At 43.3% G+C, this 26,945-nt stretch overlaps 2 protein-coding genes across 3 annotated transcripts; both read left to right on the top strand.

Moving 5' to 3' along the window:
- Positions 1 to 1,223: 1,223 nt before the first annotated feature.
- aclya (ATP citrate lyase a) lies at positions 1,224 to 22,046 on the top strand. Of its 2 annotated transcripts, none has more exons than XM_053443366.1 (28): positions 1,224 to 1,374; positions 4,895 to 5,064; positions 7,069 to 7,191; positions 8,930 to 8,992; positions 9,120 to 9,310; positions 11,553 to 11,632; positions 12,340 to 12,470; positions 13,439 to 13,557; positions 14,371 to 14,507; positions 14,603 to 14,664; positions 14,757 to 14,874; positions 14,962 to 15,116; positions 15,562 to 15,655; positions 16,237 to 16,378; positions 16,488 to 16,656; positions 16,741 to 16,845; positions 16,944 to 17,140; positions 17,215 to 17,296; positions 17,395 to 17,505; positions 17,592 to 17,719; positions 17,828 to 17,921; positions 18,544 to 18,698; positions 18,786 to 18,936; positions 19,020 to 19,163; positions 19,383 to 19,496; positions 19,589 to 19,671; positions 20,248 to 20,324; positions 20,412 to 22,046. In XM_053443366.1, exons 2-28 carry the CDS (start codon positions 4,906 to 4,908, stop codon positions 20,504 to 20,506), a joined length of 3,279 nt encoding a protein of 1,092 aa, XP_053299341.1. In that variant the 5' UTR covers positions 1,224 to 1,374; positions 4,895 to 4,905; the 3' UTR covers positions 20,507 to 22,046. The 2 variants fall into 2 exon arrangements, with proteins under 2 accessions (XP_053299341.1, XP_053299340.1); XM_053443365.1 differs by having other exon boundaries at positions 4,890 to 5,064.
- A 678-nt stretch (positions 22,047 to 22,724) lies between these two features.
- LOC128458514 (kelch-like protein 11) lies at positions 22,725 to 26,909 on the top strand. Its single transcript, XM_053443372.1, has 2 exons — positions 22,725 to 23,567; positions 23,734 to 26,909. The coding sequence occupies exons 1-2, from the start codon at positions 22,993 to 22,995 to the stop codon at positions 25,316 to 25,318; spliced, it is 2,160 nt and encodes a 719-aa protein (XP_053299347.1). The 5' UTR covers positions 22,725 to 22,992; the 3' UTR covers positions 25,319 to 26,909.
- The last annotated feature ends 36 nt before the right edge of the window (positions 26,910 to 26,945 follow it).

Below are 26,945 nucleotides of genomic sequence, written 5' to 3'. Positions count from 1 at the left end.
GATTCTGAAAACGTTTGCGCAAAATATTTGTATTTTGAGACAGGCCCCATAAAAAGTAAGCTTCTCATTGGTCAGACACAGCAACAATCTGCAACAAATAATCCTCAACTTGTTGCAGAGTGTAAGAAGCAGTCAAAGTTCTGCTTCTTAAACTTCTATTCTTCAGGGAATTTGTATTTCCAACAATAGAATAATAACACCTAAGTCAAGTGCTTTCATTCTGCACTGCACTCTCAGGGCCAAAAGTAGGCCAATATCAGGTGAGGGAACCATGGACCCTACATATCACACTGTCCACCTCACCGCACTGGTTAGTGTGCAAGATAAACTCATTCTACCATTGGCTGCTGAGAAGATAAAGAACTACGTCAGCCAATCAGCATCGGCGGGTACATGCCCTGTTGTCTCTCTCAGTGGTGCGTGTGAGGGAGCTGCTGAAGAAACCTGTGGTGCCTTCAGGTGCTTCCAGGAAACGTTTTTTTTTCGATTTGGACCGCTTCTCTGACATGGAATTGTTGGGAAATTAAAGCGATTTCAATCGGGGGTTTTGAAAAGAATATAAATCTGACATATTCTGTTTCAGTAATCACATTATGTAATTATGTAAAATAGCAAAACCACAACAAAAGCAAAACTTGAATTCAATCTTAAAATGTCCTACCTAGTCAGCATATGCATATGGGCCACAAGAAGGCATTGCCAAAATGACAGTGAGCTTGAAGTGGTCCACTTGTAAAATAGCAAATGTGGCCAAAATATCCCAAAAGAAATGTTAGCCCTTTATTTTTTGCCAAAGAGGTGGTGCCATGTTGTAGATATGGTCCAACTTTGGGCCCTTTGGCTGATTAGCAGTATTGCTATGGCTTAATCGTGGCCCAGATATTGGGCAAACAAGAGTCGACCGCACAAGTGCCATCATTCCAAGTGTGGGCATGTGGGCTGGATGACAGTGAGAGCCAAATCTGGGCCAAAACAATTGTGCTATGTGGGTTATGGTGCGAATAAATAAATAAAAAACATCCACAGATTGATAGTCTTCTAAAATCATTTAAATCTGATGTAAAAAACAAAAACTAAAAACTAAAAAGACAAACAAATGGTTTGCTGCTCACAAGATGTATTAATTCCCAGCAGTCCGTAAAGGCAGCAAAACAGCATGGTGTGGAATGAGCCAATCAGAGGGCAGGAAACATCAGCCAACCTATCGACTGATGGGCGATGGAGACAAAACTCCCAGGAAGCTGCAGCCTCCCGCAGCACCGGTCTCCTCCACAGTCAGGCGGCCAGACAGACACAGCTGCACCGCGGACAGATATCCCTCAACCGGCCTCAAAAACACACCTCGACCGCTGTCAGAACAGAATCTAAAGCAAGGTAAACAAATCACTTCTTCTGAATGAAGTGTCTATTTTGTATTTGACTTCCTGTAACTCTGTCTTTTCTCTTGACTCTAAACGATCAGGAGATACAAAACAAGTTGAGCAGCTCAGCCCACGTTGAACCTGAACTCTTGTTACCTCATAGTTACCAGGAGGTGTGAATACGAGTTGTTATTGAGTGGTTATTATCTCCCACTGAGACAGGAGCACTGCTGTCTGACCAGTTTGTGAACGAATGAATGAGAAAGTACAGACTGAGTCCTTCTCCGCAGACTGCAGCTGGTTTTGTTGTTTAAATAAATAAATCTGAGTCTTTTTTTTAGATAGTAAGATGAAGAAAGTGAACATGAAGCTGCAAATGTAATCTTTTTGTTTTTCCAGAGATGGACCGATCATTTTTCCTTTGACGATATCTGGACTTTGCGTGATGGCAGAGTATCGATCTGTGCATTTAGAAAAAAAATCACAACTGAAATATTGTATTCAAAGGGCTGAGAATCATAGGGTAACTCGGGATACATGGCTTGCGACTGCACAATGCAACGATTGTGCGATAATCGACATATTGTAAGACCCTCATATAACAATACATCACAATATCTAACTGAAGAAGAACACTTAATGCCCTTAAAGAGGCAAAGTAGACTCTGTGCAATTTGGTGTTGGTTTGGACTCACAGACACAAACATCATTCCAATGTAAAATAACCATAAACTGGTATAAGTCTAAACTATATATATATATATATATATATATATAGTTTGGACCGTTTGAAAAACCCTTTGAAAAATAAATGTTTACAAATACTGAGCGTCCATATAACGTCCTGTTTTATCCAATTTGACAGTCATAACTGAAAAGGAACAAAAACAAATGCATTTCGGGGATACACAACAACCACTTTCTTTTAAATAGCTCTTAGATTGCAGCCACTGTTGTAAAATAAAAATAAAAGACCTTTCAAGTTGTAAACGATACAGTAATAGTATTAAACCTCAAGCTACTCAAGAGTAAATTCAATAGAGGAATAAATAACAATTCATTAGAAAAAAACAATGTTTATAATTGTGTCATGGGTTATGGTTAGTGCTTTATGAGGTTGCCTATGCTGTAATTGGCCACACTGGTGAGATGCCTGGAAACTGAAGTCTTGCATGTATGCTACATGTCGCCGTTTTACTTATGGGACTTTACTATGTCAAATATTGCCATATTGCTGACATTTAGCTAGCCCTGCTCGAGCTGCTATAGGATATCACTTATGCTTTGCCGCTCTAAAACTGGTACTTACAGTACAGCACACCTGCTTTTTTAGAGCGTCAAGAAGAAAATTGCATTTTTACCTGTATAAAAATAATATACTTTAAAGACATGATTTGGGGTAGGTAGACAGATTTGCGTATACGCCAGTGCCAGACCTAGTATGTTTCTGCAGTATCTGAGGTATTTTCTATGATGGTATTGGAACATCCATAATATCGCCGTCATCTCCTGTTGTATGTGTTTTTTTGAATGTGACTGTGCATCATCTGAACCGGTGTGTTTATCGCTGTTTGTGGATATTTAACACCTGACAGCTAAGATCGTGCGGAGCAAGTGGTTGATACATGGGCCGAGGATGGGCTCTGGATGAACCACGTAGGCCTGGTCTGGAACCAGCGCCGTGATGACTCAGGGACAACGATGATCAATAGTGAGAAAGGTCCATGACACTCTCATTAATCCATTTAAGCAAAGCTGCCAGGGGTGCAGCGCAGAGAGGAGGGAGGGGAGTCCAGTTTGAGGCGACATCAGAGCTCTCAGCCTAATGAAAGGAACAGTCAGAGCAGGTGCTTCATCCCTGCAAGGTTACACAGTGCTCTGTGGTTGTCAAGCTTTGAGTGGTGGTAATTAGGGAAGGCCTTGGTGTATAAAAGCCTTAATGGGCCATGTTTCTCTACTGGTCTCCATTTGATTAGAGATGGTAACATAGGGACGAAGTATTAACCAACATACTCTTTGGGCATGCCGTCCTCCAGTCTCTCCATTTATTCTATGTGCTTGGTCGAGTCTGTGCAACAGTGAGTGACGCATTACTTTGATTGCTTTTTTATTCCAAAAACCTAAAGATATTCACTGAACTAACATACTAGGCATCAAGTCCTCACAAATGAAACAGGAGATTAGGTCATGTTTGGCATTTTTGCTTGGAAAATTTATTGGAGTCATTAATTGACCATCAATAGACTTGATTTAGTCAATCAACTCAACATTAAGGTCTAAAAAAGACATTTATGTGATGCTTTCTCTTGTGTTTAAAAAAAAAAAGATTATTTATTTAGTAAAAAAACAGGGGTTGAGTCAAAATGTTTACCAATCATGGCAAAGGAAAGCAACATGAGATCGTATATATAATGAGACAGTTGGAAATAGATATTGTAGAAAATAAAAAAGGCAACGACAGAAAAAGTAAAATAATCATTGCTATGAACAGAATCATTAGACAGATTCAAAATGAAGTTAAAGAAAGATTAAAAAGGTCTCACTTTAAATTAGGTTGAAAATGGCGAGACCTCATGTGACCGCACACACCAGTGACAGGTCCGTGTGTCCTGTGTTGATCCGGGTGTGTTGAACATGACATCACCGTGTATATCCAAAGGATAAAGGTCATAGCTCCGCCCTGTAGCAGTAAAATAAACAGATGCCGTTACAGGTTATTGAGTTTATTGCTTTCTCTCACGTTCTGCAACTCAAATAAAAGAAACCCATGCACCAAACATAAACAATTTCTTATCACTTGATGTGTCTAGATCCAGTCTATGGCCTGGGCTGATTTCCAGCTCGGGTGATGTAACGATACTGGGTTACGTCAGATAAAGCTGAGGCTGAAGTCCAGCTGTGCACAGACTGTGATGCAGCTCCAGCAAGATTCTGCAACAAGTGCCCAATATGTTGGATTTAGCTTCACAGGCAGGAGTGACAGAGGCCTGAATATGCTGTTTGTATGTAATCTGGTTTTCTAGCCTCTTTCTCTTTCAATTCTGTGCAGTAACATTTCATTATGTTACCGTTCCTTTTTGTTTTGTTTTATATCTCATGGGAATACAAATTGCAGAGCTGTCTCTCCAGCACGAAGTTACTCGACCGTTTCTTGACATTTCTGACAGAAGTCATGTTTTTGCCCCTGTCTATTTTTTTGGATTGTTTGTTTATCAGCAGGATTGTGCAAAAACTACTGAATGGATTTCAAAACACACTTATTGTAAAAAGGGGAATGGGCAAAGAAAGAGCCTATACATTTTTGTATGTGTCCAAAAGTGCGTGTCTTTTGGACACTTTCATCAATTTCCCAGGAGAATAATTGACTGATCTTGATGAAAGAATCTGATATATTTAAGGGAGTGATATCTATGAATGTGTGAAATGAATGCTTTTCGTTTTAAACTTTTGTGCTTATGGCCCATCCATCCACACACATCTCTGTATTAATCCTTCTCATCTTTCTCTCTGCCTCTCTCCTCCGACCAGTCTAGACAAATTAGTCATGTCAGCCAAAGCCATCTCCGAGCAGACAGGGAAAGAGTTCCTGTACAAGCACATCTGCACATCGGCGGCTGTCCAGAACAGATTCCGCTACGCCCAAGTGACGCCCGAGACCGACTTTGCCCGGCTGGCGCTTGACCACCCATGGCTGCTCACAGAGGTAAGACCATAGAATGAGTCGTGATGGTGGAAAAGTGTGTTCATGACTAAATAAAATGTCCTTTACCTGCATGGGCAGTTAGTGGGCTGTAACAAAATTACAGCCCACTAATGCCACTAAGGCACAGTCTCCATGTGGATAATGATCTCCTCTCATAGAGACATTTACTTAGGCTGGCAGCAGAGTGGTCTCTTGATGCTTGTTAGCTGACGTCAGAGACGGCAACGTGATCCTGCGGCAATAACTTGCAAGAGAACTAAAGAGGAAAATGTGGAGAAATTCTCACTGTAGAAATTCACTCATGGAAATCCGCAGAGATAGAGATTTTAAAGCCAACACTAGAGGCTTAGGGTGGTGTTCTGGTTCTTGGTTTCAACCTTGTGATGCTCTTGCTGGTCTACATAGCGAAGCTGTAGCAGATAGGCGGGGGTGTAATAGAAGCTAATTGAATCACTCTGTGACTCATCTTTCAAGGTACGATGTTATTTTCCCCTCCGTCTCTAGATTGCGGTTGAAGTTTTTTTTTTTTTTTTATCTGGAAGGTCCGGGAGGACGCGGCGGGCAGATACACGGAGATATGTGTCCCATTGAATTGATTGGGAAATTGCATTAACTTTCACCCTCGGCCCTCTGTTCCATCGCTCACTGGCGAGCACCCAGATACTAATGGCTCCGCTGTCATAAGTCATTCTGTTTATCTGGCTTGCAAGTGAGAGGATGCAGGGCTTCGCTGGTGGTGGTTGGATGTGGACATTTTGCATTCGTGTCAGATGGAGGAATGACGTGTGTGAGAGATTCCTCCTTAAATAATGCGCAGCTCAGCTTTCAGGCGATAGATATTATTCGGCAGCCTGGGACTTTTATGATGAGACCAGATATTTAAGTGGTAACATGATTAAATGAGAAAATATCATGCAGTGAATCAAGATGACAAGAATGAACAAGCATCGACACGCAAGCTTTATGTTTCATAGCAATTTTTCAAGTGCAGTCAATGGAACACATGAATAATTTCTGATCAGTGACTGAATTTGCCTTGGTCTAAAACCCATTCATTCATGTTTATTCAATCTAGGGCTACAACTGAAGCCTTTTAATTAAATTATCGTATATCTGCATGTTATTTTCTATATTAATTGCTGAATTGGCTGCTTCATAAGTTTTTGTAAAATACTGGAAAATTGCTTATCTCAACAAGAACCAGTAAAATAAGCATAACTCAGAAATTTGCATAGATTGTTTTCAGAAAGCATGATCTGCTTTGTGTTGATCAAATAACGGATTCATTCATAAATCTTTCCAGCTCTAGTTCAATCTAGTGGCAACTTACTAAGAGCAATGGATGGTCTATTTGAAATGTTTTCAGAATTATTCCTTGTCGTTAGTGAGTCATCCTCAAACAACTCTACAATATACTGTTATTTTTTACTGTTTGTGTGCTGGGCGTCGTGTACAGAGCTTTTGATGTATAGTCTAAGTTTTATAAGCAGACTATGGTGCATTCATCCTGTCTGGTTTATCTGCAGTGAAGACTTTATAGACTAAATTTGCTTTATTATTGTTCATGTATGTGGTTCATAAATATGCTTTAATTATTTACTAGACTGCTCTTATTTAATAGTAATTTAATTGTCGGTTAAGAAACCGACCCAATCTTCAGACCCACAACTTCTTCAAATCAGCTCGATAGAGCTATGCTGCAACAAAGCAGATTTTGTGCTTCTACTTGGTAGACAAATTAGTGGGTAGATATAACCAAAAAACAAACTGACTCAAACAGACCATGACATTTTAATGATATTTTGAATGCCATGTGCTACGCCATTATTATTCTGATTAATATTCTGTCATGATGTATATTTCGCAGAGAGGCTTCAGGAATCATCTGCTTAAACCTGTCAATTTGATATTCCAACAAATCCTTCTGATGTTTTTAGGCATACCTGGTGATATCTGTTCGTCTTGTTGACACGCAGCATGTGTTTTTGACTTTTTTTCCACCAGAGGTTGGTGGTGAAGCCGGACCAGCTGATCAAGAGACGAGGAAAACTGGGCCTGGTCGGAGTCAACCTGGACCTTGATGGCGTCAGAGAGTGGCTGAAGTCCCGCCTAATGAGGGAGGCAACCGTACGTCACCTTCTCCCTCTCTGCTTTTTCTCAGCCTATTACCCCCCCGACCCCTCTATTCGAGGGAGTGCACTTTGCTGAGCAGTCCTCCGATCAATATTTTCCAGTCCTTTCTTCAGACCCTCCTCCCGTTGCCCTCTCCTTCACCCTCCCTCTCACATTTTACATTGTTGCGTTTCTGTGTGTGTTTGTTTTGCCCCATACCTAGATTGCTTAAGGGTTTAGTGTTAGTCTGCTGGTTGTAAATCAGTCCAGTCAGCTGAAGCAAGTGCTGCAAGTGAATAAACAGTCGCTCCGTCTCTCCAGTCAGCATAACCACCACACACAAGATTCATCGCTGAGCCACAGAGACGCCGCCTCGCCTCATAAACCAAGACATGAGTTCTGGAGAAACGAGGACGGTTCATACAGTGTGTGTGTGTGTTTGTTGCCCCACTGAGATTGCATGGATGCATCTCTTCCCAGATGAAACTGTCAGCAGCGGCTGGTGGCTGTAAATAAGAATAAATGAAGTCAGAGCTGCAGACGGTGTCTCAGCTCAACTGGTTATCTTATCTTCATTGTCCTCCAGAGAAAAAAAGCATTGATATGCTCCACCTGATCAATTATAACCTTTTATCAACCAGCATAGTTAGTTTAAAACTTTGTCCAACATTTTGATATATTATTAATACATTTCTATCTTTCTTCTTTGGGATGATGCTAATTAGCAAAAGTTAGTATGCTAACATGCTAAGCTAAGATGTCCAAAATTGTAAATGTTATACTTATTGAATATCAACATGTTTGATTGTTATACTTGAGCACATTAGCACAGCGTTATTATTTGGATTTAAGCACAACTAGCTGGACCTAAATTCAGCCTCACACGGTTGCTAGCATGGCTCCTAAATCTCTTTCCCTAACCCTTAGGGCTAGCACATGTACAAAATTGTCCACGCCCTAAAACTGCTATAAAACCTATTATTTTCATCTTTGAAAGTTGTCATATTTATGAAATCTTTACTTCATCATATTCTGATCTAGGATGTTGCCGCTTGAATATTTGCACTTTTTTACTTTAAACACGTCCTTTTACTTATATTATCATTTTTGGTTGCTGCAGTTAGCCACATTGCTTCACTTCGTAGTTTGTGTAATCATATAACCACGTGGTTGAACCAAATCTCAGGCAAACAAATTGTTTTCACGATTTTAAAAGGCAGTAACAGAGCTGTCTGTTCATTTATGTAAGTAGGTCTGAGAGTCCCCTGTGCCCTTTTCAATCAGATGGCCTTTCTGTTGTTTCCATCCATCATCAACCTGCTTTCTATTTCCATACTTCAAAATGGCAACTCCTTCTCGCCTCCTATTATAATTTGTTTCTGTTTTCCCCGGCTGGCCGCACTCAGCCAGTCCCTGGTTACTGTTTGCTTTTTGGCCTTTCAACAGAGGATCAGTGAAAGCTTTACCAAATGAGCTGTTTCTCTCATAGTGAGACTTTGATTCATGCATTACCACATTTTCTTTTCTTTTCCATCCTAACATGTATGTAATGTATTCACTGGTGCCAAGGGCTGGCCGTTTGTTTGGTAACAGTCCAGCAACAGAATTATGTCTGGAAATAAGGAATGAATGTGTAAATATGGAATTGTCCACTATCTACTGACCCCAGAGCAGCTGTAGTGTCCTAATTTTCAAAAGTGTTTTAAAATGCTCCTTTTCCTTGTTAAGGAAATTATTTTGCTTATATCCTCAGGTTGGAAAAGCCAAAGGAATTCTGAAGAACTTCCTCATCGAGCCATTTGTCGCCCACAAGCAGGTGAAGCATTCGTTAAACGTGTTATATTTAATGTGTGATTTATTCGTACAACTAATTAATATGAGTAGTTGTGATTAATGAAATGACATTTATTAATTGACAATCTTGGTAAATGTCCATTGCTCAGGAGGAAGAATTCTACGTGTGCATCTACGCCACCCGAGAGGGCGACTACGTGCTGTTTCACCACGAGGGAGGGGTGGACGTAGGAGACGTTGACGCCAAGGCAAGGAAGCTGCTAATTGGTGTCGATGAAAAGATCAGTGAAGACTCTGTGACGAAGGGGCTGCTGACACACGTACCCAACGACAAGAGAAAGTAAGTTGGATGCTGGAAGGAATGGAATGGGGAATTCTGTAAATTATGGAAACTAGTGGAATACAAGATTCTGTTTGAGTATCGTTTATTCTCCAATGGCAATTTTTGTTGCATTCATGATGTGGTATTGTAGGGATAGAACATATACAAATAAAGACAAAGAGCCTAATACCAACCAATAGCTATGTGATAACCTTCCCAGCTGATATACAACAATATATATTTGTCTTATATTCCCAAAATCAGCATTTTATTTTCAAATTAGATGTGAATACATGATTCGCTTCAAACTGATTTTCAAAGTACATAAGAAAGGTAATTATTTTGAAGCAGTAACTGAGTAACAGTTAAACAATGTATGCTTAAAATAAGGCCATTTCCAGTTCCACTACGGCCTTTCTGAAGCACAGATGTGGGTGTAAATCTAAACTATAAATATATTTGCTTTCCTACTCGCCACCTATTGCTCAGCATTAATAACCTACTCAAAAAGGCAACAAAAAAAAGTCTGCATGATCCGTTACGTTGTTAAACTCTTGACCAAAGATAGAAAACAAAGGCGTGACTCAACCGACGTAAGGGAGAGAGCACTTTGATATTGGCAGTAAACGTGGGGGGAGCAGTGAGAGATGGGTGGAGGGGTTTCCATTACACAAATGACAAATTTCCTCCTCTGCGTCGCCTTTCTTCGATCAGCCTCCACCCCCATCCTTTTACACTACAGCTGCTTTCAGAGCAGTACGATACAGTGGCCCCCGCCCCTCCAGCCCCACTCCTATCAATCTCCCCGCTGGCGCTCCTGTGACGGCCGACTCTGGCCGGACTCGCTGTCTTGGCTGACATTGAAGAATCCGCCCCAGGACTCGCTCTGCCAACCACCATCTCACCCCCTCACCTCACCCCCTTACACTCTCTCTCCTCATCTTCCCCTCAGACTGAAAACAAGAGCAGCACTCTGTCGTTTTTTCCCCCCCCCCGCCGTCCCGTCAGATTCAGACAGGGGAAGCTGAGTCACTCTGGGTCTGGGTCACAGCGTTCTCCCGGGGGCCAGTCTGAGTCCTGACAACCGGCCGACGTGCTTACAAAAGGCTCCCGGCTGCCTCAATAATTGACAGAGGAGAGCAAAAATACTGCCGCCCTCCTCCACCTCTACCACCACCTCCCTCTACTCTTGCAGTAACCCCCCCCCCCCCCCCCCCTCACGGCTCTGTTTTGACAGTTGAAGGAAGAAACAAATTAGATTTCCTCTCTTCTTACATCAGCGTCTCTGCAGCTAATTTACAGGTACACTGTTTCCTGTCCAGCACAGCCTCGACAATCCCTCAATGATATTGCCTGTTATTTGTCATGGTTTGAGTAATGTGGAAAATATAATGGCCACAATGTACAGCTGCCCGCTCAGCAGCACCGGGACATTCTATTGCATCAGCCATTTAAAAAACAGCACATCTGAAATGATCTGTCACGCAATAGAGATCCTGTGACACTTAAAGAACTCAATACTCGTGACTTTAACTGTATTTTTAATCTTTATTAATCTTTAATACAAATATATTAGAAATAGTGTGACATTTAAATACCTATGACTTGAAATTTGTTTTTAGTTTAAATATATATTAAACATTTATAACATGAATTTCAATTCTTGAAATATATATCAATTGTTTTTATAATTCAAGTCCAAACCAAACATTAAAAAAACGGTGCATATATAAAAAAGAGTGTTCTAAACATCTAAGGATAATTAAAAGGGTATTTTTCCTTTTGTACGCTCTTAAAGTTTGACTTATTCTACATGGATACACGACTTAGTGCTGAAACTATTTTCATTTATATAGCTTTCAATAATTTGACCCAAATTAATGAATTGTTTTATCAACAGAATGTCACATAATTGTGAAAACTATAAGAATCTCCATTCTGATGTCTTCAGATTGCTTGTTTTGTCTGATGAACAGTTAAATTCCCACGAATATTCAAATTACAATCATATGCAGAAGAAACTAACATTTAAGATGGTTGTACAAGTTCATGCTTCTGTTTTGTTTGAGAAGTTACTCATTAGACGATTATCAATGTTTAAGATTCGTTCTCTGTTGATTGACTAATTTTTGTTGCTCAAATGTGATTATAACATTTGATAATTCAATAATAAGTAACCAGAAATCCTCAGAAAACACTAATGCTGCAGAATAAGATCCTAAAAATCATGTTTCTTGTGCTTAACGTCGTCGCCCTGCAGGGTTCTGGCCAGTTTCATCGTCGGACTCTTCAACCTGTATGAAGACCTGTTCTTCACGTACCTGGAGATCAACCCATTGGGTAAGTGTTTCTTATTTTTCACTGGATTCCCCAGTAACATGACAAGCTATGTCTTCAGAAGTGATTGGGATTTATTCCAACACAGATTCATAAATGTCTCATCCGGTTATGGAATTGGAAAGGGATCATAATAAGAAAACATCAGTGCACTATAAAAAAAACATCATCTTGATGTTGATTCTGCAACATTTGAACACTGAGGGAGGAAATGAGTGAATAATTCATGCACTTGCTGTTTGATGAAGGCAGCGTATGTTTATAATGGAGTAATTGGGCACCAGTACATGCCCCCTGGCAGCTGGTGCTGAGGATGTGTTTGGGGACGCTGAGACTGGCTCGCCATGCTTTGATGTCGCACCACCTCCGCCCCATCTTCACTTCCTTTCCACCTCCTGCATAGACAGCAGGAAGGTTGTGGGTCACTTGTGCCAGATCACAGTCCTCTCCTGTTGTGCCTTGTCCTATTTAAAGCTCAGACCCTGTGCAAACATCAGCTGCTTTTCAGACACGCACTGAACTCTGGATATTCTCCTGAAATTCTCCAGAGAGGCTGCCTATGACGTTTGCATTCTCATATACAGAGTTTTTCCTGCAAGCCCCCTGGTAACCACTCAGAGAAAGTCCAAGTGAGCCCATATGGGAAAATAACAGGATATTGTTTTTTGCTTTGCGCAGCTATAGACGCTAACATGTCTTCTTCTCCTCAGTGGTCACAAAAGATGGTGTGTATGTACTGGACATGGCGGCCAAGATTGATGCCACAGCCGACTACATCTGCAAGGCCAAGTGGGGCGATGTGGTGTTCCCTCCACCTTTCGGCAGGGAGGCCTATCCTGAGGTGAGGGACGACTGGAGACAAACTTCCAGCAGTGCATCAGATTTCAATCTGTCAGCGTCAAAGAGCTGGGGTGAATGTAAAATGATGAATATTAGAAGTAACTTAACATTATTTTCATCATTTAGAATTTGATTCTTATGAGATATACAGTAAAAGAATGTTGATTTAATTATTTCGCCTCCCTTAAATAAAAGAGATAAGCTATGACCAAGACTATGGAGAGCTCCTCACTGAAATAATTCACCTGAGTTTATGCATGTTTCATTCTGTAAAGGGGATTTCATAGAAATTCTCCTGCTCTGTAGCAGCCTGCACTGTCCTCGCTGCCACATGTTGACTTAGTGAGGAAAGGCTGTATGAAAACACAGGTGCTGTAATGACTCATAGACGTGTGTTAGAGACCTGTACATATTAAAGACTTATAACGTTACGGTTCTGTGGTTATTTAGAAACAAAGGTACCTAAAGAGTAAATGTAATTGAAAACCCCTGCTAGATAGTGTTGAATCACCTGCATCACAATAACAGGTCAATATTGTGGATGCAAATAAAGAAGTGTGTAAAATGTTGTGTATACAGGAAATCCTTTTCTATTCCTGCTGACGTGTAGGAGCTTGTTTGAGGGACGGTGTGTCTGTGTAGCAGACGGGCTGCTCTAATTGGTTCGCTGTGAGTCGACAGTGGAGATGGGGAACTGCGAGTGTCTTTGATTGGGATTTTTTTTTTACCATCAGCCACCAGCTGTGGCCCTGGCTGTCACAAACAGCCACTGATGTACAAAACATCCTCCATCGCTGTTAATATCTAGTCAGTATTTCCCGTCACTGGCTCTCTAACATTGGCACAAGCACAGGCAATTAATTGAAGTGCTGCTCATGAAGGCCCTGCTCTGATTGACCTCCCAGCTTCTCAGACTTCATGTAACCGTCCTCTCTCCTTCTCACTGACCTTTTCTCTTGACTTTCGCAGGAGGCCTACATCGCCGACCTGGATGCCAAGAGCGGTGCCAGCCTCAAACTCACCCTGCTCAACCCCCGAGGCAGGATCTGGACCATGGTGGCAGGAGGAGGTGCCTCAGTGGTGTACAGGTACTCCTTTGCCATTTCCCCAGATTCTGTCCCCAGTGCATCATATCTGTTGCCACGAAAGTGCTGAAAACTGAGGGCCTCTCATTTGCCAACGTACACCTGAACACATGACCTAAAGCCACACATCTCTGTTACCTCTTGTCTTTGAAATACTTACCCTGCATTTTTTTTATTATTATTTGATCAAGTGTGACCCTGCAGCTTTTAGTCATAGTGCCATTAGTGTTACCATTTGGTCGCCGCCCCTTTGTTTTCACCCAAAAGGGGGTGTGGTCCTTCTGGCAATACGAAAGTGGCGCATGCCTGCTGCTCCCATCTATCCTGAATAAATAAGACACCGGTAATCATGTATCAGTAATTTCAATGTTGTTTTTGTTTCGTAAGTCGTCCCCTGACTTTATCCTCATTATATTGATTACACTACGCATAATAGGGTTTTGCATTAGGGGATGATACCAGCAGTGCTGTTGTGAGACTGATGGTGCAGCAGCTCAGACTCTGCCCGTTCAGCTGAAAGCTCAAATGGCTTCTGAGATGCTGCTGAGAGTCTGGAGGGTTGAGCCCAGCCGTCTGTTGTGTGTGTAGAGCGTGACATGCAGACACATCAGCCTTGACTAATTATTCCCTCTGTGCAATTCAAGTTGTTGTGTCAGTTTACAGTGCAGTTATAAATCAAAATAAATGGAACGATTCCCTAAGTGCACTCTAAGTTTATTGTTGGTGCTGGAAAGACAGTCCCAGCCGGGCAGATAGAACAGCAGTTTGTGTTTGCTTATTCTTCTGTATTAGTGACCAATGTGAACTTCTCTGTAGTGACACAATCTGTGACCTGGGTGGCGTCGACGAGCTGGCCAATTACGGAGAGTATTCAGGAGCACCCAGCGAACAGCAGACCTACGATTACGCCAAAACCATCCTGTCGCTGATGACCAGAGAGAAGCACCCTGATGGTGGGGAAACTGCTGTGTCAGATTTTATTCTGTATAATGAAACTAGATGTTTTTTCAACCCCTATAATAACGTTACAATGCATTGATATTTCCAGGAAAGGTTTTAATCATTGGAGGAAGCATCGCAAACTTCACGAATGTTGCAGCTACATTTAAGGTACAGTATCGTATGATTTTGTTGATTTGTCTGGCTTTATTTTACTGTGTCCATGTCAAGTTAGTAACAGTGTATATCCTTGTCTTTGCCAGGGGATTGTTAGAGCCATCAGGGACTATCAGGTGCCTCTAAAGGAGCATGAGGTCACCATTTTTGTCCGTCGTGGAGGCCCCAACTACCAGGAAGGTCTCAGAGTGATGGGAGAAGTTGGTATGTTACGCACTAGATTCTTCAAATCTCAAGGCAGTGTGTCTGAAAGAGTTTGAAACCTAATTTTCTTCCGCCCCCTCTCCTCAGGCAAGACCACTGGGATCCCCATTCACGTCTTTGGCACAGAAACCCACATGACAGCCATTGTTGGCATGGCACTGGGCCACAGGCCAATCCCCAACCAGCCTCCTGTTGCGGCCCACACCGCCAACTTCCTGCTCAACTCCAGCGGCAGCACATCGGTAAGGCACTCACTGGCTCCGCGGACACAAGCAGGCCTTCGTGTTGTCCTGTAGGCTCACTGTGCAGGGATAGTGTGGAGCATTGCGGAGGCAGTGAGCAGAAGACTTGCATGTCTCTCTCTCAGGCATCACTGTCCTTTTAGTGAACCAGATTATCAGAAGCCCAATGGCTCCTTTTGTGTTGGAGCATTGCAGTGCTTTAGTGGTGACACACAGTTACACACTGCGACTGCCTCTAGGGATCCATTAAGAAAGTGCAATGCGTGGGCTTTCAGCAAGGAGTGCGTGTGCCCTCACATGTGTGCACACCATTGGCTTCAAACGCAGAATTAGATGCATAGAAGACGAGGAGATGGAATATCATACATGTATAATACAGATGACTGCACAGTATCACAAGATAACAGTGTTCGTCATTGTTTTTGTTGTTTCTTGTCATGTCCAGACTCCAGCATCCAGCAGGACTGCATCTTTCTCAGGAAACAAAAACGGGGTAGAGAGCTCGCCGGCTAAGAAGGCCAAAAGTGGAACTCCTAATGGTTAGCACGCACGCACACACACACACAAACACACACACACACACACACACACACACACACACACACACACACACACACACACACACACACACACACACACACACACACACACACACACACACACACACACACACACACACACACACACACACACACACAAACCAAACACTAATAAATTGGGAAATATTTGCACTCTACCCTGAGACTTTGTTTTCTGACATGGGCAGTATAATCGGTAGAAGCCCTGTGATCGTGCTTGGTTGAATTGAGGTATTATAGCTCCCTCTCTGGACAATAGGAGGACACTGCAATCCATATTTAATAATACTGATATTGACAGTTTTGTGACAGCAGTCCCACACATATACATCTCATCTCATACATCTTTTAAAAGATAACATGTTTTCCTATTTTGTGGTTGTATTTATTCATAGAAGCAGTATAAAACCAGGTAGAAGCAGTATTATTTATTATTATTAATTATACTCGGCCCATAAAGCGTCCTGAGCTTTGTGGTGATGAAAAGTCATGTCTTCGTCTTGTTGTCAGTATCTGTCTGTAACAACTTTCTTTCCCTGCAGCCAAGGCAGCGACCCTCTTCAGCAAACAAACCAAGTCCATAGTGTGGGGAATGCAGACCCGGGCAGTGCAAGGCATGCTGGACTTTGACTACGTCTGCTCCAGAAGTGAGCCGTCTGTCGCAGCCATGGTCTACCCGTTCACGTAAGCCTCTTCGGTCCGGTTCCTTAACCGTAGTGCGCTGGCGATGTAATGGCTCCTGATTTTACCTTCAGTCTGTGACTAATCACTTTCTACCTGGCTGTTCTTCCAGTGGAGACCACAAGCAGAAGTTCTATTGGGGCCATAAAGAGATCCTCATCCCTGTGTATAAGAACATGAGCGACGCCATGAAGAAGCACCCAGATGTGGACGTGCTCATCAGCTTTGCGTCTCTGCGTTCTGCCTTTGACAGCACCATGGAGACCCTGCAGTACCCACAGGTAAACAACATTCTTTACCATCTGGAAGCTAAAAATATTCACACGGGCTTCAAACGATAACCATTTCTTTCCAATTACTTCCAGATTCACACCATTGCCATCATCGCTGAGGGCATCCCCGAGGCCCACACCAGGAAGATCATCAAGGCAGCAGATGAGAAGAGTGTCACAATCATCGGACCAGCAACCGTAAGTCTCGCCTCAGTTTTTACAAGAGCGCTGAAGATTACTCCTCTGTTTTCTCTCCTCTGAGCAAATCCCTGTTTATTTTTAAAAACAAAATTCAGGTTGGGGGAATCAAGCCTGGCTGTTTCAAAATCGGGAACACTGGGGGCATGCTGGATAACATCCTTGCCTCCAAACTCTATCGTCCAGGCAGCGTGGCCTATGTGTCCCGCTCGGGCGGCATGTCCAACGAACTCAACAACATCATCTCCCGGACCACTGATGGCGTTTTTGAAGGCGTGGCGATCGGCGGCGACAGGTACGTGACTTTTCCCTCCAGCAGGTAGGAGCCTGTGTATTTGAATCAGTGCGTGACTCTGAACTCTTCCGCAGATATCCAGGATCTGTGTTTACTGACCATGTGCTTCGCTACCAAGACACTCCTGGAGTAAAAATGATTGTTGTCCTGGGGGAGGTGAGGAAAGAATCTACAAATGCTGCGGGCTAACGCCTTAGACAGTTATTGATTTTTCTTTTTTTCCTACATCAAGTATCTGTTGCTTCCTTCCCCAGATCGGAGGCACAGAGGAGTACAAGATCGGCCAGGCTATTAAAGAGGGCAGGATCACAAAGCCAGTGGTCTGCTGGTGTATTGGCACCTGTGCCACCATGTTCTCCTCAGAGGTGAGAGGACATAATGAGGGATTTTAAGGAATACGTGTTGTTTAATGACATATCTGACCCATGCTGCACCTGTCGCTCCCCCACAGGTTCAGTTCGGCCATGCAGGAGCCTGTGCAAACCAGGCCTCTGAGACGGCAGTGGCTAAGAACACCGCTCTGAAAGAAGCTGGTGCCTTCGTCCCGAAGAGCTTTGATGAGCTGGGCGAGATAATCAAGTCAGTGCCCAGTCCTGTTAATTACTTGAGTTCATCGTGCTAACATTATAATTCCCCAGGACATAATTTTCACATTGTTAAATATATTTTTTTCTTTCATCCATGCAGATCTGTTTATGACGACCTTGTGGCCAGAGGAGTTATCCAGCCAGCCGAAGAGATGCCTCCTCCCACTGTGCCAATGGATTACTCCTGGGCACGAGTGAGTATATCATATAGCACACGTTGTTTTTTGGCTTACTAGCTGACTTTTTATTGTCAACATTCTTGAAATGCAGAAACACTTGACCAAATCATATCTTACTATATTAAGAATTATGAATAGCAGGTGTTTGTTAAAGGCCCAAGGAGGTGCAGTGTCAAATTTGGAACAATTTGGACACATGTGATGTGTTCAATATTAATAAACTTTGAATAAACCTGAGCTCTGTAGGGGCAGCGGCTTGTCAATCAGGACAACAGCGCATTCACGAGAATGACAACTGATTCTCCAATTCTGCATATTGAGGCAAGCTTCACTGAACTTTGAGTAAACAGGTGAACAGCTCTTTGTGCAGCAGAGGTTTGCAGGGTCCCTTGGTTCTGTGGACTGAGTCCAGCAGCAGGTCTTTATCTCCCCAGCTCAATTACTACAGATCACTTTTACGGGTTCAGCTCAAACCAGCATCACCCACCTGGCAGGTTTACAATGGCCACTGCACTAGTCGTTTCAATGCAAAACCTTTGACCAAATTATATTTGTTTTAAAATGCAACACAGCATAAACTATGACTGCATGCAGTAATTTCCTTTATTTTTCTTCTTCGTTTCTTTTTGCCTTGCAGGAGCTCGGTCTGATCCGTAAGCCCGCCTCCTTCATGACCAGCATCTGTGATGAGAGAGGTCAGGAGCTCATCTACGCAGGCATGCCCATCACTGAGGTCTTCAAGTCAGAAATAGGCCTGGGAGGAACTCTGGGTCTGCTGTGGTTCCAGAGGAGGTCGGCCTCTTAACCTTGCTGTAAACAAAGGCTTAAAAAATTCGTGAACCACAAAATCATGTGTTTATTCTTTCACTTTGTTTGCAGGTTGCCGAGGTACGCCTGCCAGTTCATCGAGATGTGCCTGATGGTGACTGCAGATCACGGCCCTGCTGTCTCTGGTGCCCACAACACTATTGTCTGCGCGCGAGCTGGAAAAGATCTCATCTCCAGCCTCACCTCCGGGCTCCTTACCATTGTAAGATCCTGCTGCTGGTGATGCATTTACTGCAAAAATCAAAAGTGAATATACATTTATTTTATTCCTTGTTGTCCTTTCAGGGTGACCGCTTCGGAGGCGCTCTGGACGCTGCAGCGAAGCAGTTCAGCAAGGCTTTCGACAGCGGCATGCTGCCAATGGAGTTCGTAAACAAGATGAAAAAGGATGGAAAGCTGATCATGGGCATTGGACACAGAGTCAAGTCGGTGAGTGTCACACCTCCATAGAATGTGCACATTCTTTGTGGACAGCAGCAGAATTATATATTAACTTTAAGAATTTCTCATTAATTCTCTGTCAATCAAGAAGCTTTGAGGCCAGAGCCAAGTAAAGCATGAGAAGTAGAGAAATAAAGTAATGTAAGTGTTATTTAAAAATGTAGGTTATATTTCTTTACAATCAAAAGGGATTGTGTGTTCCCCCAGATTAACAATCCAGACATGAGAGTCCAGATCTTGAAGGACTTTGTGAAGCTGAACTTCCCCTCCACCCAGCTGCTGGACTACGCTCTAGATGTAGAGAAGATCACCACATCAAAGGTAAGTAATTATTTCATCATCTCGCAAAAATAATTATTTATACACCGTCTTTTAAATAACATGATGCTCTTCTGTCTGCTTTGTGGAATTAGAAACCCAACCTGATCTTGAATGTGGACGGCTTCATCGGTGTGGCCTTTGTGGACCTGCTCAGGACATGTGGTGGTTTTACCAGGTGAGCTAATATATACTGATACACTGGACGGCCTACAAGTGTAAGGAGTATTTGTACAATTGCAGAATTAACGGTTTAGAAGGAATTCTCAGACTAATGGGAGTCATTGGAAAAAAAATAATCAGTCGGTCATCAAACCACTTCACCAATATGGATAAAATAACAAGAGTTACGCAGTTGTCTTTGAAAGATACAATATGTAACAATTCTTCCATCACAATTTCTACTGACAACTTTTTTTTTATATTCTGTTGACTTGTGTAATTGCATTTTCCAAAATGTTTCCAACAATGTTTGAACCCAGAGGAAACCACCAATTTCATTCAATGTAACAGGAGGTTTCATTTTGGTTTGTATTGATCACTTGTAATGAATCACGATTATTCATTGCTGTTTACTGCGTAACCTGAATAAAACTTGAATACATATACCTTAGTTTCAATGACATGATCTCTGCTTCATAACATCATCAACTTAGTTCTGTTGGTATTTGATTGAGAGACCCCTAGTGGCTGATGTTACGTATTGTAAGTTTAAATTTAACCCTTCTCCTTGTTGTCCCTTCTGCCTCCACAGAGATGAAGCTGATGAGTTTGTGGAAATTGGCGCCCTGAACGGCATCTTTGTCCTGGGACGCAGCATGGGATTCATTGGTGAGTCATTCCTCTGTACAGACATATTATTCTGCTCATTTTTACCTTATATTTGTCAAACAATGATTCCGTCTTCTATCTCCTCAGGACACTACCTGGACCAGAAGAGGCTGAAGCAGGGTCTGTACCGCCACCCCTGGGACGACATCTCCTATGTGCTCCCTGAACACATGTCCATGTAACTGGAGGGACAAATCCAGCACCCTGTCCACAGTGTCCCCTAACCCCAGCTTATTAATCCTTCTTCCCATTCTGTGATCCATCATCAGTGGCGTAACATAGGGAACACTTTCCTATTAATGTAGTTGTATCAAAACAAGTGCTGAAAATAAGAAATTTTATGTTTTTAGTTTTGTAAACCAGTTTGTGCTGCAGTTCTGTGAACAACCGTAAAAAGCCGCTGAACTGTGAAGCTCCAGTGAAACAGAGTCGGGGTCTCTGACTTTGTGTTTGGGATAATTGATGATGAATCAGGTCAGAGAGTTACAGTGGATTATTTAAGTGTTGACCACCACCACTTGCTCTAATGGCTACAACACTGAAGTACTGATGTTTACCCCCAAATATTATATTGTTGTATTAACCCAGCATGTGTGTCTCTATCTCTGTGCAGCTCTATTGATTGTGCCATTTAAAACCACGAGCTCGCTAAAGAGGATGAACATGTAGTGCAATAATGCCTTTTTAAATATGAGAACACACTGTAGATCAGAGCTTTATTTATATATAGATTTATCCATATCTAACAGGTACAGGAATGTTTCAGTTTTGATGATCTTGTTTATTGAGCAGTCTGCTTATTGTGGCAAACGGGACAATTTTAGGAGTCTGGATGCTGCTGCCCCCAGGAAATACAGTCTGTATCTCAGCTGGTTCAAAATGTTGGAGTATTTTCTATAAGGTCTTAATGGAAGTCAAGAGGTGTTAATCATAAGGGCGGGGAAAAAAAATGTAATTTATTTGTTTTTAATTTTCACAGCGAGTTTAATGGTTAAGACATCTTGCCAGATCCCACAATCTGGTAATGATCTCATCATTCAGGTTATTTTTGTTTTGTATTTTTTAGATTTGCTCTTTGTTAAAACTTGTTCCATCACAAGGTTAATGTCATGATTATATATTTTTGCCAGCACTATTCGACAGCAGTTGATTCTAGGTAAATACCAATAATATTTTATATTTTCACGATTCATTCAGTAGATTTTCTTTTTTCAGTTAATTCAATTAATCCATCCTGTTGTTGAATTATTGTGACAGAGAAAGATTTCATGCCCAGTGTTAAGCACGGCCCTTTCTATTATCTTGACTTGAAACCAGTTAATATGACACAGACAACTCACTTTCTACATCACTGTGTCTGTTTTTAGTTTTTTTTAAACAATCTGCTTATAATCATCAGACTAAACGTGCAGGACAGAACTCTCTCCTGCAGTAACCTTTGAAATGAAAGAATATTCTACCTTTCCGTCGTGTTTTCTGAAGCTCAAAAGGAAATATGTGGCAGCCATCACCAGTGTCATCTTTAATGTGAATGTTACAAAATTGTAGAAAGGTTCTGCGGACAACCAGAATCCTCAGCTGTGTTGTCAGTGCTTTATTGTATCCAACTGTTTCATTGTGAACTCGGTGTGCCTCGGTACTTATCTGTCGTATGTGGACAACTGTGTAATTGAGTAAAATAAAAATGTAACTGATGTAATGTAATAAAACAGTATAATTTCATTCTCGTGTTGTGTCTGTACAGTGTTGACTTATGTTCACCTTTTTTTTATGCAATTTGGAACATTACATTTCAAAACTGTCTTACAAATCGGGAAGGATTTTATAAAAAAAATGTGCAAGTTAGTTTAAAATCTGTTTACTGAATCATGGGTGTAACTAATACCGAGATAGTTAAAGGTGTGTGCATGACAAGAATAAGCTATTGTGCGTTTCTCCATGCTATGGTAAAAATGTGGTGGCTGTGTCCATCTGAGATAACATAACATAACATCTTAAAATAATTTTGAATATTGATAATTATTTTAAGTTATTTATCTACTGTGAACAAGATAGTAACTTGTTCCGACAAGATAATAACTTGTGCACCCAAGATACAAAAAAACATAATCTTTTGGGATCTCAAGAATAAGTAAATAAGTGTGTAGCATGTGTAATGCATGTGTAAGCATGTTTTTTTACTCGGGATCACAAGGAGTTAAAATACTCCCCACAGTAAATATACACAGCCTAATATACATCTAAGTGTCCGGGCTGTGCAGTGCCTGCAGGCCTGACCTCTGGGCCTCCTCACCCGCCACACGAAGCCATGAGTTCCTCTCGTGAGCAAAGAGCAGCTCTGGATCTGCAGACGTCAACATCTCCTGTCACCCACTGCGCATGTCAGTCAGTCTGTCTGTTTACCGAGTGGAAGTTAGGTTCTTATTCGTTGATCCTTAAGACTTCCGTTAGTGATTCCTTAACGGCCATTTGTAGTGTGTACGAATTGTTGCCTGATTATAAATACAAAATTTGACCATTTTTCATAATTATGATAAATGCGCAAGTATTGATGTACCGATGAATGTGTTGTAAATCTGACATCATGTATGTTCCCCTTTAAGTCGCTCGACGTGAAACGCCGAAGAAGAAACGCGCTTCCGGGTCCGTGTCTGTTTTGACTCCATGTATGTGTGGCTGCGTATGTCGCCTCCTCACCGCCTCTAGTCCACTTCTCTCCCCAGCACTGCTCTCCTCCAGCGCCGGCAGCGCAATGGCAGCGGCGGCCCCCAACCCGGAGGACTCCACCAGGAGCGGCGGCGGCGGCAGTGCCGGCGGTGGCAGCGGCGGCAGCGGCAGCGGCACACCCAGCGCCCTCGCAGGAGACGGGGACGCGGAAGAGGCCGAGGACTTCAGCTCCTCCTCGCACTGCTCGGAGCTGTCGCGGCGGCAGAACGAGCAGAGGAAGCAGGGCTTGTTCTGCGACGTGACACTGGCCTTCAGCAGCGGGGTGGCCAGCGAGAGCGTCCAGAGCTGTGAGTTCTCTGCCCACAGGTCCGTCCTGGCCGCGGCCACCGACTACTTCACCCCCCTGCTGTCAGGGCAGTTCTCCGAGTCCCTGACCGGACGAGTGGAGATGAAGGAGTGGAGCTCCGAGCTGGGGCCGGACGCGGAGACTGTGGAGAGTGTCATCCAGTACATGTACACAGGGGAAATACGCGTGAGCACCTGTAATGTACATGAAGTGTTGGAGCTAGCTGACAGGTATTAGCTGTTTACTGTGTGTGTGTGTGTGTGTGTGTGTGTGTGTGTGTGTGTGTGTGTGTGTGTGCGTGTGTGCCCCTAACCATGCAAATCATAATAATTGTATCTACTCATCAGGGTCTGTTCATGGTCTCTACTGTATTTCTCTCTGTTGGTTCCATGTTAGGTTCCTGCTGCTGCAACTGAAGGATTTCTGCGGTGAGTTCCTGAAGAAGAAGCTGAGCTTGACCAACTGCGTGGCCGTGCACAGTCTGGCCCACATGTACACCCTGGACCAGCTGGCTCTGCGGGCTGCAGACATGATCCGTCGCAACTTCCACAAGGTGATCCAGGATGAGGAGTTCTACACGCTGCCCTTTCACCTGGTCCGCGACTGGCTGTCGGACGCGGAGATCACGGTGGACTCCGAGGAGGTGCTGTTTGAGGCGGTGGTGAAGTGGGTGCAGAAGAACGCAGATGATCGGAGCCGCTACTTTGAGGAGCTGTTCCGCCTCCTGAGGCTGCCCCAAATCAAGCCCACCTACCTAACCAGGGTGGTGAAGACTGAGGGCCTGGTGGCCGCCAACGAGGCCTGTCTCCGGCTTGTGTCCGAGGCGGTGGAGGGCCACGCCATTCGTTTTGAAAACCTCAAGTCAGCTGACATGGAGCTCTGGTCCTCCCACATGGCCTCCTTTCAGCCTCGCTTTGGCCAGAACATGGACGTTATCATGGTTGTAGGCGGCGTGTCAGAAGGGGGGGACTACCTGAGCGAGTGTGTCGGTTACTTCATTTACGAGGACCGTTGGGTCAACCTGCCGCACATCCACAACCACCTGGACGGCCACGCTATCGCTGCCACAGAGTCCCACGTCTACGTAGCCGGTTCTATGGAGCCGGGCTTTGCCAAGACGGTGGAGCGGTACAATCCCAATCGTAACACCTGGGAGCAGGTGAGCAACTTGACCACACGCAAGCATTCCTTTGGCCTCACCTGCATCAAGGATATCCTGTACAGCATTGGTGGCCATGGCAACTTCAGTCCGGGTTTTAAAGATGTCAGTGTGTACGAGCCCGAGCAGGACAAGTGGCACAATCTGGAAGCTGCCCCCAAAATCCTGCGGGATGTGAAGGCGGTGAGTGTGGAGGACCGCTATGTGTATGTCACGGCACGCACACCTGTCGATACAGATAATGACGATGGACTGAAGACGGTGACCACACGTTATGACACAGAGAGCCGCCAGTGGCAAGATGTCGACTCCCTGCCTCTTATTGACAACTACTGCATCTTCCAGATGGCCGTGGCCCCCACTAACTTCTACCACACGGCCTCCTGCTGCCCCAAGAGCTACACAGTGCGGGATGAGGTTGCCAAGCAGAAGATCAGCTTGCGCATCTCTGATGAGATCCTGGAGAGCCTGCCACCAGAGGTTACCAGCATCGAGGGGGCAGCCATCTGCCACTTCGATGAGGACGTCTTCATCATCGGAGGCTGGAAGAACAGCGACGACGTGGACAAGCAGTACCGCAAAGAGGCTTACCGCTACTGTGCCGAGAGAAAGCGCTGGATGCTGCTGCCGCCCATGCCTCAGCCTCGCTGCCGAGCCACCGCATGCCATGTCCGCATCCCCTATCGTTTCCTGTATGGCTGCCAGCGCTACCCCATGCCCCAGAACTTGGCCCGGCAGCGAGATCGTATGCAGCAGATGCAGCAGCTTCACCGGCGCACCCTCACCCTGCGCCGGCAGCTCCAGTCACAGATTGAATGTTGAGCTGGTCCACGTCTGCTGCTCATGCTCTCGCAACCATCACCATCGACCCTCTATTTGTATATAACACGCCACAGTGGGTCTTGTGTCGCTCCCATACTGCATTTCCTCATTCTTAACTCTTTCCATCTGCTCTCATACTGTGTTGTGTAAATGGCTGATTTATAGAAAGCCATGGAAAAGGTGGGCAGGCATGTGCTGACCAGCTGCTGGTCTGTGAGGAGGGACACGGCGGATGTAAACATGTGAATAAGAGTGTTATTTAACAGCCAACAACTAATTATCCTTTTGTCAAGTATGTTGGTATAGATGCTGTTTAATAGTATAAAGCTGTATATGTAAACATTTATATGGATATTTTACATCCCTGTACTTGTAAGGCTATGTGACATAACAAATTACTGCGTTCCTGCATTCAGTCCTAAGTCGCTTAATGAAGTCTCATTCCACTGTAACACTGTGACAATCTCCTCATAAGTCTTACTTTTATCATAGTTGCTCTACTAGAATTGCTCCGCTTGTTGCTGTGCAGCCTGGACAACTTAACAAAATAAGATTCCCAGAGGCTGTTGATCTTTAAGTCCTGTAGACTAGTGTGCCGTTAGATTGCAGTTTCTCTCCGACTGTTGTACAGTGTATATTTCTGTCATTTTTGTTGCTCGTCTAGCACTTGAACACGACAAATGTCCCTCCAGGTTTCGCAGGCGGTGGAATGATGAGAGAACTGTCATGAAAAGATGTGATGAAATCATTCCTTTGAGTTACTGCGAAACTTAAACCTAATATTTGGCCTCTGCATTAAGCACCAGTCATTAGAAATGGCTTAATCATTCCTTTTGTTTGCACTTTGGAAGTTTGATAATTGGTGTGTTCTCATTCGTTCAAGAAAGGTCCATGGAAAACGTGTATGTGTGTGAGTGCAGGGGGTGTGTATTGTGTATGATATGTGGGGTGTTGCGTTGTCGCCCTGCAGAGAACGACAAAAAGCTTCTCTCGAACTGCACTTTTCGACATGTAATTGTTAAAGTCTTACAGAAGCGTAGGGACTTAATTTGCCACTGCACTTTGAATTTGCTTGTTTTATTTGTTTCATATCGGACAAGGTGATTGTATTCTGGTAATGTCTTAGCCAGCTTTCAGCCAGTAAGGTTTGATTTTGTGTTTGAAAGAAGAAAGAGAACATGTTATGATTTGCAGATTTGTTTCCCTACATTAAATGTCTCGCACAACCTTGTGTTCCTGTACTTCAATACCAGCTGAGTGTATATCAGAGATCCGCTCTGTTCTGTTCTGTTCTGTTTTGTTCTGTCTGTCCTGTCCTGTGGTCTCCCTTTTCCCGCCAAAGAAAATAGACTTTAAAACAAAAATCTGATTTACAGGCGGAAAAAAAGGGGTGCTATATAAATGTGTTGTGACTGACATTCAGAAGTTTCAGAAAGTGCAGAAATGATATTCATTTCCACATCATGACCAACACAAATAGCACTCCAACATATTTACTTTGCATGTGATAAGTCTGACATTGTGTAATTAATATTGGATGTAAGAAATGCTAATGTCATCACTTGCAATAAAAGTTGTTTTGTAAGACAGACGGCTGCGCATATAGTGTATTCTTGCATTCTTGGTA

This window comes from Pleuronectes platessa, chromosome 16 (genome assembly GCF_947347685.1).
Source record: "Pleuronectes platessa chromosome 16, fPlePla1.1, whole genome shotgun sequence".
Lineage (NCBI taxonomy): Eukaryota > Metazoa > Chordata > Actinopteri > Pleuronectiformes > Pleuronectidae > Pleuronectes > Pleuronectes platessa.
Note: the sequence above shows the minus strand (reverse complement) of the source record. Positions and strands in the feature narration are given on the sequence as shown.